Genomic DNA, 12,929 nt, shown 5'->3' on the forward strand with positions numbered 1-12,929 from the left:
ACCACAATTCAGGACTTTTGACAATTAAACCCGTTCGCAAACAAGAGTTCCGGACCTAAACTAAAACTTCACGGTTCGCATACAAGTTACGCATACTGTGTTATATCCAGCCACTGGTTGTAGTTATAAAGCTCTCATTTAATCATTAAAACATCCTTGGAAGACAACAATGGTAATCTTACACATACCACTAGCTTCAAGTAATTTTCAAGTGATTAATCGATCAATACGAAATATCCCAAGTTAACATCAAATGATTGTCTCACACAAATCATGTAAGATGTTCAAGGTAATTTTTCACATGATCATCTTGACTTAATATTTAGTTTCCAACAAATAAATTATTTACAACTAAACTCGTCAAGTAGATGATGAACTTAGCTAAGCTAAAAAGCTTCCAACACGTATTTCGAGAAAATATAAACGAGATAAACTCGACTCAGAATTTCAGTTGTGTATAATGTAAAAGTATATACAGCTGTACGACTTAGTCTCTTTAGAAGATAGAATAGAATATACTTCTGAGTAATAGATAAGTTTTAGTCTCCACATACCTTTTGTTGATGAAGTTCCTCCAAGCTCTTCAGTAGATCTTCTTCTTGAATTTGTGAACGTCGTGAAGTCTAATGCTCAACTACACACTTATATCATAATCCGAGACATAGCTATAAGTAGACTAGAAATCAAGTAGATAGTTTTGATCAACTAAACTTGACAAACAAGCTTGAGATAACAACGCTTGCGAGTTCGACCGAGAAGTGCTCTAACACTTTCCTCTCCGGATAGACGGCTCCACCAGAAATAACACAATGAAGTTTGCCTGGCTCTTAGGATAGTTTGCAAGAAATGCAAACTCAAATATCTATAGACCAAGATTGTTTAGACAACAAGGAAATTTCAAAACCGAAAGTATTATCAAGATATGCTATAAGTACCTAATTTTGGTTTTCCTATTTCAATTAATGTCAAACAATATTTCTGAAATCTCTCATAGGAAAACTTCCAATATTAGTTTAGCACATTACTAATATTCCTTTTTATATAGCTATGTTTTGATTGTTGGTAAATCAAAATATATAGAATCGGAAATCTTAATTAAAAGATTCTCAATATTTCGGTTTGGAATCACCTTGAATATCAAGGAATATCATTGGACAATAAAAGATAAGATTTGTATTGATTCAGCCTTTTGTGATAATATGTCGAGAGAGAGAAATATTCTCTTAAGACGAGTTGGCCAAGATAGAGAAATATTCTTTGATTTGTGAGAATGATTAGGATAAGTCACGTGAACTGAGACATGAAATGCCTCAGAAATCGCATGTAGAGTGCGAGAGGAGCTGAGGTTGATCTCTGACTATCAATGGCCGGTCAGATATTATTGCTTGAGCTCTGACTATCAATCCCAGGACAAATCAATGAAATCACGGTAAAACTAGCATTTCCCATCTTAGAAAAAGGGTGAAGCTCGAAAAACAATCGCAACTTGATGATAAATCTAATCCATGGACCTAAGTTCAAAAATGGGAGCATCCAACACCCCACTGACATCCCAACTGTTCACTGTTAATCCAGTCTACAAAACCACGTGCCTCACGTTGGCTCTAGTCCCTTCTGATTGGTTGACTTATCCCCCAACTGCCAATTCCACAATAGCCGCATCTATCTCAAGAGGCCATGTAATTATTACATTCCGACACCTGCTAAATCTATTGATATCATCCAACCAGGTCCCACACGATCAGAAAATAAATCGAATCCAACGATCATAAATATGAAGCTGACAATTATCTAACCCCCTAGAGTACAATATCAACCCATCGTGAATCTCGTGGATTTGGCGTCATTTGAACGAAACAATCATGTCTTTGTCTTTTCGCAGTTGGAGTGTGTTTTAAGTCCACTTTGCTAGCTGAGATTAACACTCTCTTCTTATATTCTTCACTCTCTTTTGAGGTTCCAAGAATACCTGAGAAAGAAATAATGGATTTGGAAATGGATGATATTGATGAACAAATAGCACCACCAAAATCAGACAAAGAAGAAGAATTTAGACCTTATTATCCTGAGAAAGTCGATGAAGAAGGTGTTATTACTAAGACTGGTTTGAAGAAGAAACTTGTTAAGATTGGTGATGGTTGGGATGCTCCTGAAGAAGGAGATGAAATCACAGGTATGTACCCACCCTTTTTCTCTTATTCTTATGATGATCAGTTTGTTAATTTTCTGATTGATTAAATTAACATTTTGTTAATCTTTGTATTTGGGTTTAGTCTATTTGATTAGTAGCTTAATGGGTTCTAAGTGATTTTGGTTAATTACTGTATATGGGTTTAATCTGTTTGATTAATATCCTAAGTGATTTTGGTTAATTACTGTATTTGGGTTTAATCTCTTTGATTAATATCATAATGGGTTTTAAGTGATTTTGGTTGATGACCCTTTTTGGGTCTGTACTTACTTCCTGTTTCTATTCCCTTAATTTACTTGGTTAACGAATAATTTTAATTCGCTTTATTAAATTTTGGTTAATTTTTTCTTGGTTGGTATTCATTTGATCTCCAAATTTATGTTTTCAGTTTCTTTACTGACTCTTTGGTGGATTGAATGTTGTCAATATACAGTGAATTATAAGGCTACAGTTGTTGGTGGCGAACAATTTGCTGCAAGTGCACAAGGGGAACCTTTGGTTATCATTGTAGGAAAGGGTATGTTCAGCATATCTATGTTATTTCTGCATATGCAATGTGCCCAATGTGTGTACTATTCACAAGTATAAGAATGAGTAGTTATTCGTCTAGTACCCATGTCTAGGATTATCTAAATTCGATAAGAGCACTTGATGCATCAACTGTGGATAGGATTATGTTGTTTAAGATTTTTGATTGAACTAAGATTAGTCAGAGGAGATGCAGCGATATTCACAATTTGATTTTCTTACTTAGGCAATGTGGAATGTTTAATGGTATTGGGCTACTGAGGAATTGGTTGAACAAATGTGCTGAAACTTAGATGGATGTGATGATTCAGTTCTTAGTTCTCCTCTTGATATAGTACATACTTTTTCTTTTGCAGATATCATATTAAAAGGATACAAGGAGGGTATAATTACAATGAGGAAGGGAGAACTCTCCATATTTACAGTACCACCTGAATTGACTGAAGGAATCCAACTTCAATACCCAGACATTCCACAAAATGCAACTTTACAGTTCGAGGTAGAACTCTTGTCTTGGTACAAAGTTGTCGATGTCTGTGAAGATGGAGGAGTCTTTAAGAAAATTTTATCTAGAAGTGAGGTGTTTGAACGAGCGGAGAAGAAAGATGAAGTGACAGGTAAATACCGAATAGAAGCATATACGTCATAAACTTGATCTCCTTTTTCTCAGCAGTACCGTAAGAGAACAAACTCAAACTGCCTCTTTTGCTGTTTTTGCAGTTAAATACGAAGTGAAACTTGAGGATGGTACTGTTGTGGCAAAATCACCTGAAGAAGGAGTTGAATTTCTTGTGAACGATGGTAATTATAGTGACTTATATGGCAGTGATTGATTAAGCGAAATAAGTCAAAACTAACTTATAATCTGTTTGATGCTTTATTAGGCCATCTTTGTCCTGCCATTGCGAAAGCCGTGGTTACTATGCGGAAGGAAGAGAAAGCTATCTTACGAGTGGAGCCTGAATGTGAGTAACTGTCAGTAAAACAGATCTTTTTTCTAACTCAATATGTAAACTTGTATATAGCTCAATGTGGCATTTGTGTTCTGATTTGTTGTGTAGATGCATTTGGTAGTACCGGGAGACCTGCACAGGATGGTCTTTCAGCCATTCCTCCAAATGCAGTGGTAAATATTGCCTTAGAGCTGGTGTCGTTCAAACTACTGGAGTATATAACAGAGGATATGTTAGTTATCAAGAAAATCACAGTTCCTGGAGTAGGATTTGAGAAGCCAAACAGTGGAACCACGGCTCAGAGTAAGTTGCCCAGTCACTATATTATCAGTTTACAATCCCTCAAAGTTTCACACTTATTACTAAGTTTGATCTTATGAAATCTAGTTAGGTATATTGCTAAGCTCGCGGATGGTGTCATTTTTGACAAGAAGGGTCACGACGAGGAGGATTTGTTGGAGTTTAAAGTGGATGAAGGTAATAAGAAAGAAAAATACATTGTCAGTTAAAATTTGAGGATTATACTGAAGAGAGTTATGGTTTTGCAGAGGAGATTATTGAAGGCCTGGATAAGGCGGTTGCTACCATGAAACGAGGAGAATTTGCTTTAGTTATCATTAACCCTGAGCATGGATATGGTAGTAGTGAAACTAAAACAAAGTTTGCTGTTGTTCCCCCAAATTCAATTCTACATTATGAAGTTGAGATGGTAGGATTTACAAAGGTGGGTCTCTTTCAATTTCAACTTTCTTTTTTTTTTTTGATTTTAAGTAATACTCCCTCCGTCCCACTATTAGATGACCTATTTAGTTTAAAATTTTGTCCCATCATTAGTTGACCTATCTCATAAACAAGATAATATTTCTAAAATTATCCTTTTGATTGATTATAGGTAGTATAAGAAATATGTATAATTTGATATTCATGTTTATACTCATTGCGTAGGTGTCTTAAAATGCTTTTCAATGATATAAAATTTACAAAAATTCATGGTATAGTTTAAGAGATAAATCATTTCTAAATTTTACAAATTATTATCCATAAGGGTATAATTGTAAAAAATATTTAAAAATACTCCTTCCATTCCTTGTCTTAAAAATTGTGCAAACTTGAACTAGGTCATTTAATAATGGGATGGAAGGAGTATTTCTTTATAACTAAATCTCAGTGACATCAGGATAATGCTAAACCTTTTGTGGATGTTAAAGTTGGCTGAACTAATATTTAAAACAACATTTTTGTCTTTGATTTTGTATGGGTGTAGGTTACAGAATCATGGGATATGGAGGCAGCACAGAAGCTTGAATACGCGGCAAAACGGAAAGAGGAAGGCAATGTTTATTTCAAGGCTGGAAAGTATAAGAGAGCTTCATTAAGATATGATATGGTAATTGTTCTTTCCTAATCTGTCACTACCTGACGCACCCACATGCCGATGTTATCCTGCTTAAGCCACCAGCCACTACTTACTATGGGGTTTGTTCTTGGTGAGAGTGAAGGTCAAATCGCTCTCCCAAAGCCTTGGAAACATGTTAGGTGCAAGCCCGATTTTAGGACATTTTTGATATTTCATGATCGAACATCTGTTCACCAGTAATCCACTCTGTTTACTAGTTAACTGCATATAATCTTCTTGGACTAAATTCCATCTAGTTATTGTTCGACAGATAGTCGAATTAAAAAGTTAGTAATAGCTATTTTTTAATTGTACAGGCAGCGAAGTATGTGGAGTTCGAGAGTACTTTTGACGAGGAGCAAAAGAAGGCAGGTCATTTCTTTAAAGTTACATGTCATCTAAACAATGCTTCCTGCAAAATTAAGTTGAAGGAATTCAGAGAAGCTGCGGCTTTATGCTCGAAGGTAAATTGGAGCTACCAAGGTGGAAACTGTCTTTTAGTCATATGCAGCAGAATCAGTATACTAAGCTGGTTATCAATTGAATACAGGTACTGAAGCTAGAACCTAGTAATATTAAAGCACTTTTTCGGAGAGCTCAAGCTTATATGGAAACAATAGATTTGGATCTGGCTGAGTTGGACTTGAAAAAAGCTCTTGAAATCGATCCTGACAACAGGTCCTATATTATTTATTCTTATGACATGATGCTTGGTTCACTGTATTTTTACTGACAGATCTATAAATACTTTAAGCTGATGAGGCTTCTGTTTTCCAATTTCAGGGAGGTGACTACCCAACTGCTAAGACTAAAGAATTTGAGGACGTTTCATGACAAGAAAGATGCAGCACTTTATGCCAACATGATGAAAAAACTTTGAGAAAACTACCAGCTGTCCCGACCACTTAGTTTCTTGTTCAGTCACAAATGGAGTTTCTAGCTAAAATTCATATTGCATGTCTGTATGGCATTTTTTTCCTGCAATCTTTGATGTGATGATATGTCTATAAGGAACTATATGAGTTCTAATAATAAAAATAAATAAATCTGGTGTCATTCTTCTGGAATCTGTTGTCCTGTGATTTTATTCTGTCTAAATGCAGATTTTTTATACTGTCACTGGTACTCTGCATCTCTAATAATACACCAGATAGAGCCATTTTTTATGGCCTTTTCGGGAGAGACAAAGAGCGGCTCAACTCTCATCTCAGCAAATCTACACTTTTTATCCTAAGTTCTAAATTTCCATAACACACTCTCAGCAACCTGTTTTTACCAGAGAAATCCTTAATTTGTATCAACTTCCTCTGAGAGATGGATGCATAATGCCATAATGGTCTTTTTCGGATTTGCATTGCCTCTTTTTAATAGCTTTACCTTATCAGCTTTGTCAAGGCAATAGATCTATAGATATGCACATGAGTACAAAGAAAATCACAGGTAAGCAACAATGAGGCTTCAGGCCTGCCAAAAATGGTGGATCCTGTATAAAGGCAATGAAACCATATTTGGATTACTTTTTGTGAAATGATGATGAAATAAAAATAATTTGCTAGCTTAGACAACAAAGGCCTGGGTATGGCTCTTAGGGGAATGGCCTTTTTAATCACAGACTTAAGTTTTTCTCCCATATCTAGTGACCCCGGTGTATCACCATCTTCGAGAACCCATTCAAAATTTTGAAGCAATGATCCAAGAACTAGGTGAAGCATTTTTTTCAGCCAAGAAAATCCCTGGACAGATGCGTCGTCCAGCCCCAAATGGTAGAAACTCGAAATTGTGTCCACGATAATCTATTTGAGAACCTAAGAAGCGCCCTGGCTTGAATGCCAACTGATCATCCCAGTAATTTGGATCCCTTCCGAGTGCCCAAGCACTAACAAAAACTTTGAGTGTCTTTGGGTATTTAGTATCCCATGAACTCTGTATCGTTTACCACACTTCGTGGAACTAGAAATGGACTTGAATGTAACCTCAGTGTCTCCTTGATCACGGCGCATAGACAATGCAAAATTTCCATGTCACATTCTTCCATCTTTCTGTGGTGACCGACAACCTGGGAAATCTCAGTTTGGACCTTCTTCATTGCTTCTTTATCGCGGAGTAGTTCCGCCATTGCCCACTCCGTAGTAACAACTATATTTTCTGTACCTGCAGTAAGTAACTCCTGAACCCACAACATACAAATCAATGAAATGTAGATAGTTCAAGAAAATTGTCAAATTTGAGATGGTATTCGGCTTCGAAATAACTTATTAGTATCTACTAGAAATTTGGTTTCCAAGTCAAAACCAATTGTCAATAAGTGGAGTGGCCCTCGTGCTTAGGAAGTAGTCTATTGGGGACTATTTATCTCCAACATGTCCTTCACGTGTAGGGATTTTTGAGTCCTCTACATCGTGGACCGTTGTATGGTTGCCCCGCCTTCTTGGGCCTTACTTCTCGTACAACGCCTAATTCTAATACCATACTAGCAGCTGGGCTTCCAAGTCAAAACCAATTGGCAATGAGTGGAGTGACCCTAATGCTTAGGAAGTAATTTATGTGGGAATATTTATCTCCAATAATATCAACATGTTGAGAAGTCTGTCAGGAATTTTATCTGGTTCATCCTTTCTATTTCCTTTATATTCAAGCGATACATCCAAGAAATCCTTTTCCTGCTTGTCGAGTTCTTGTTTGTTTTCCGTGCAGCGTTCCTCTACGAATCCACTAATGATTTCTAGAATGAGGTCAAGTTTTTATTTCACTTTCTTTTGTATACCTTGCAGATCTAACCAGCGGAGGGAAAGAAAAAGATTAGCTAAGTTCGGTTTTATTACAAGCTCTGTCAGCTCAGAACTCAAGTGAATGTAATAGAGTGGGTGAGTGTGTGACACGAGTCCTGTTATGTAAAGCGTGTGAATCACACGTGAAAGGTTCGGTGAGACATGAGAGTTGTCCATACAACAGATGAATATTTCAATCAATACAACAGATCCTTTTATCATCTCTTCAGAATGTAGATATTAGGATTTCTCCATGGTATCAGACCTGGGAATTTCAATTCTCAGGGGTAAGATTCTAGGACATGATTATCATCATCACCACCACCACCACCATATTCATCAACATCAATTCATCATCCTCATCAAGAAATTAAGGTTTTCTGTTTTGAATTGGTACTGCTACAACAACAACACAACTTACTGTCAGTTAATTTTGATCTCAATTTCAATTTCATACTCCTTTTCTATTTAGATTTCATTTCTTTTTAAATTTATGTCATCATGTAAGACCGAGGATCAACTCAGCATTGATTTTATGTTTTCAGTTTGTTAGAGATAATGCCTCTCTTCATCATGTAAGACTGAGGATCAGCTCAACATTGATTTTACCTTTTATTTTGGTTTTCAATTTGGTCGTTGTTTCATCACATTAGTCTGAGGATCTGTTCAGTTCTTTGCTCTTTCAATTTTTCGGAATTTTTGATCTCAATCTTTAAATCTCTGCACCATCTCTCGGCGTCTTCTCAACTACACTTTGATTTGCTATTTTCCTCATCACTTCTCTTTTCAACTTGCCTGAACTTGTTCCTGCTGCCGGATGTTTGTTTTACCGCTTATATTCTTGATGTTCTTGGAAGCAAATTTGCGCTCTTGTGTTTTCGGATGCTTTGTTTTGTGTCTTCTTGGAGTTCTTGCCTTCCTATTTGTGTTTCGTGCATTTTCTCTATGCCAGCGAAAGATCTGCAGTGGATCTGGTTCATCTAGTGAAAGTAGTCTAAATCATTTTCTTTAGATTTGGTTGGTTATGATACAAGCAAGACGTGACTATGCTGATTATGGATCAGTTTGTGTTTGTTATTGTCGTATACAACTGTGATTCTAGGCCTTAAGAAGACTTCTATTGGATGCAATTAGTGAGTACTTCTCACTTATCAAACTCTCCTAATTTATAATGGCATGAGAAGTTATTGCAGTATGTTGTGTAAATAAATCAAATAGCACAGTGGATGTTGCTGCTTATTCAATTCTATGATGTTTGCTCATAAATAAACGCATCAAAGATAGTTATCTTGCTGGCTTCCTTATTGAAAAAGCGGGGTCTAACAACCACACCCAATATTTCGTTCGGAAATCTGAATAAACAAACTCCAATATACTTTCAAGAGAATCAACTAGACAGTCAGACTCAATCTATAAAAAAGTATATCAAAGAGTTTATATCTCTGTTTCTCAATTCAATCTGCAATCAAACAAATAGGAATTTGCGAGCCCGATTGAATAAGAGAAATAACTTGGACGGTATCACAAAACAATATCCAAGTGTCAATCAATTCAATCAACAACCCAAAGGTCGGATTTAAGAACTGATTGAACTTAACGCAGAACTTATGATATTTCTATTATATAATAAAATATAATGCGGAAAAGAAATAATACAGACACCAGAAGTTTTGTTAATGAGGAAACCGCAAATGCGGAATAACCTCGGGACCTAGTCCATCTTTGAACACCACACTGTATTAAGCCACTACAGACACTAGCCTACTACCAATGAACTTCAGACTGGAATTTAGTTGAGCCCTAACGAATCTCACACTGATCAAGGTACAGTTGCGCTCCTTACATCTCTGAACCCTAGCAGGATTATACGCACTTGATTCCCTTAACTGACCTCACCCACAACCAAGAGTTGCTACGACCCAAAGTCGAAGACTTGATAAACAAATATGCCTCACACAGAAAAATCTATTGGAATAGATAAATTTGTCTCCCACCGAAATACCTATGAGTTTTGTCCCATCTTTTGATAAATCAAGGTGCACATGAACCAATTGATAAACCAGACTTATATTCCCGAAGAACAGCCTAGTATTGTCAATCACCTCACAATAATCTTAATCATATGAAAGCGAAACAAAATATTGTGGAATCACAAACGATGAGACGAAGATGTTTGTGACCAATTTTTAACTTGCATATCAGAGAATCAATCTCGACCAAATCTTAGAGAAGATAGTACTCAATACGGTAGAACATGGCAAGATCAGAACAAGCAACTATAGAGTAAATATTTGGTTCTGGCTTCACATTCCCAATGAAGTCTTCAAGTCGTTAACCTATAGGTTTTCATGAAAAACCTAAGGTTAAAGGAGAATCGACTCTAGTCGCAACTAGTATATCATAGAAGGTGCGGGGATTAGGTTTCCCAGTTGCTAGAGTTTTCCCTTATATAGTTTTCAAATCAGGGTTTGCAATCTAAGTTACCTTGGTAACCAAGCATTCAATATTCAACGTTAGATGAAAACCTGATTAGATTCAAGATAATATTCACCGTTAGCTTGTTATACACAAATGAAATGTACCTTCATTAGGTTTGAGTAACCGTACCTAAATGTGTTTACTAGGTTGGCTCAACAGTAGTTAACCGAAGTTAGCTATATGAACACTCTCATATCAACCTTATTCATCTTAACCACAACTAGTTCAAATGACTCAAATGAAACTAGTTATAGAGTTGTTCAATTGCTATATTCTCATAGAAGTATACAAGAACACAATTGAAGCAAAATCGGTTTGATCCACTCGAATCAATTCATGAACATTATAGCCACGGTTTGCATATAATGCCTTCCTAATTATATAAACGTATTAGTTCATGAACAAACCAATTTTAGAACTTTAACCACTCAAGTATGCAAACAGGTACGCATACTTAAGTAGCTGGATTGAGTTTGGGTTCGCCAGTATGCGAAAGGGTACGCATACTTCCAAACACATACTTTCAATCGTGATGTATGACATTATTTGCTAGTTGGTCCTTCAGTTTTGAATTGCTTCTTGTCTATCTCTACAACTGCTTGCCTCAGTCCAACGTTCTTAGTTCGAGATGTATGTGCAAGAATTTTTTCAGTTTTGCAGCATTTTCAGATTACTCCAGTATGCTATACATGCCACTCTCTTACACTATCTTTTGGTGCTACCTCACTTGCTTGATCATCATGAGAGGAAGGAATGTTGTGTCTCTGCTCCAACCGTTGTTCGTCTGCGAGTCTCTCTACATCAACTTATCCTGCAACATTATCACCTGGCACTGCTCATGTTTTGTGGTTCACTACCTGCAACGCTACAACCATAGTTGCAGTTTGATTTGCATCTTCTAATACTCATTTGTTGCTTCTACTTTCATTCAACCTCAACATTAACTGTTTCTACTTGTAGAGTATGTGAGTGTGTGACAGGAGTCCTGTTATGTACACTCTCAAGGCTTCTTTTCAAGACACCTTGAGACTGAGGTGGAGTAATAGAGTGTGTGAGTGTGTGACAGGAGTCATGTTATGTAAAGCATGTGAGTCACACGTGAGAGTTATATGAGAGTTGTCCGAGTCTGGGAATATAAACTCTGTAAGAACTCAGTTGTGAGATAAATCTTTTAATCAACACAACAGATCCTTTTATCATCTCTTCACAATGTAGATATTAGGATTTCTCCAAAATGAACTCAATTCCTTTTGTGGATTTAGGATCCACAAGATCTCTAGTGAGTACGAGGTTTCTGATTAAGTTAAACGATATAGAAAATACAACTGGTACCACCTCAATGCTAGTACCGTTGGCTTCGTTTGTTATTTAGTTAATCATTTTATCAATACATCTCCTACGTACATCGACGTTGTCTTGGATACGTTTTCAGGAGAAGATTTCAGTTGCATAAAGGCACCTCACGACCCTTCAGAATGGGCCATAGCCAGAGAGTGCGACAATGGAACTAATAGCTTCATTCGAAATAAATGCTTGGATTAAGTGACGATTGCAAAAAGTGTAAACATGGTTTTTGACAATTTTGCGGCTGCTTCAGCCGAAGATATAATTAGAATGTTGACTGCGCCCAATCTAATCCAAAGAAATGGTCCATACTTGCGGGACACTTTCACCAGATTTACATGTGGTAGGGTTTCAAGTTCGAAGATGTTACCCACCAACATGCAACATTTAAGACCAGGAGGTAATCTGTTATGCCTGGATGATGTAGTGGCGTTCCATCGGAGAAGTAGAAGCAAAGCATCAGCTAGTGTTGTGAAGATAGTCACCCATCGAGACATTTTTGTCCTTTGATTTTACATTATCTGCTTATGTCTATAGCTGCAGAACAACTAACATGATTTTTTTCAGCATATGGTTTTCAATTTACTCATGACTATCTTATCTATGTATCCATATTAATAATATAAAGACTGGTGTTTCGCAATGCAATGAACATAGACAAAATAATGTACCAACAAGGAATAATTTTGTTTTTCTTTTAATTTCATTGAAATAAAAAATGATATATGTGCGAAGTATTTCGTGTTATAGGATTAAAATACATAGCATATGATTGGAATATTTAATTTAGTTTTGGCATATATAACATCTTCCTATAATGTGCCCATTTTTCATTTCTATATGATACTTTCACCTTTTTAGAACATTCTTTATATTTCCACTTGATCATAGATAACAAACAACGTTCTATTCGACGATTAAAAGTGAATATAGTTTTTAGAAATCAAAAACAAAAAAATAAAAAAAATGATAAAAAAAGTTACTTTTTCTTTTTTTACTTCAGACATTCCACCTGTTTGGATACTAAAAACAAAAGTCAAAAGTAAAATATATTTTTTTCGCAGAAAGTTAATAATTCATTTTTCTTTTAGAAGTCATTATGAAACTGTATACTTTAACTTTCGAATTTTTTATTTCTAGAAGTCAAAAAAAAATTATAGAGTGGTATCCAAATATAAATTTAACTTCTCTAACTTTTCGACTTACGTGTATTTTATCAATAAATACTTTTATTGATTTCTAAAGAGTTTAATAAGTTTCCAAAGTATCTT

At 35.9% G+C, this 12,929-nt stretch overlaps 2 protein-coding genes across 2 annotated transcripts; one reads left to right on the forward strand and one right to left on the reverse strand.

The window, feature by feature from the left end:
- The first annotated feature begins 1,913 nt into the window (after window positions 1–1,913).
- On the forward strand, window positions 1,914–6,187 carry LOC113349061 (peptidyl-prolyl cis-trans isomerase FKBP65-like). The gene is made up of 12 exons (XM_026592983.1): window positions 1,914–2,173; window positions 2,625–2,708; window positions 3,076–3,336; window positions 3,440–3,520; window positions 3,604–3,684; window positions 3,781–3,975; window positions 4,060–4,149; window positions 4,221–4,396; window positions 4,937–5,059; window positions 5,386–5,532; window positions 5,619–5,746; window positions 5,852–6,187. The coding sequence occupies exons 1-12, from the start codon at window positions 1,984–1,986 to the stop codon at window positions 5,946–5,948; spliced, it is 1,653 nt and encodes a 550-aa protein (XP_026448768.1). The 5' UTR covers window positions 1,914–1,983; the 3' UTR covers window positions 5,949–6,187.
- Window positions 6,188–6,739: 552 nt separating this feature from the next.
- Window positions 6,740–12,155, reverse strand: LOC113351906 (cytochrome P450 76A2-like). Its single transcript, XM_026595813.1, has 3 exons — window positions 11,997–12,155; window positions 7,125–7,235; window positions 6,740–6,991 (listed from the first exon to the last, which is right to left on the reverse strand). Exons 1-3 carry the CDS (start codon window positions 12,153–12,155, stop codon window positions 6,740–6,742), a joined length of 522 nt encoding a protein of 173 aa, XP_026451598.1.
- Window positions 12,156–12,929: the final 774 nt, after the last annotated feature.

Source organism: Papaver somniferum, chromosome 2 (assembly GCF_003573695.1).
Source record: "Papaver somniferum cultivar HN1 chromosome 2, ASM357369v1, whole genome shotgun sequence".
Lineage (NCBI taxonomy): Eukaryota > Viridiplantae > Streptophyta > Magnoliopsida > Ranunculales > Papaveraceae > Papaver > Papaver somniferum.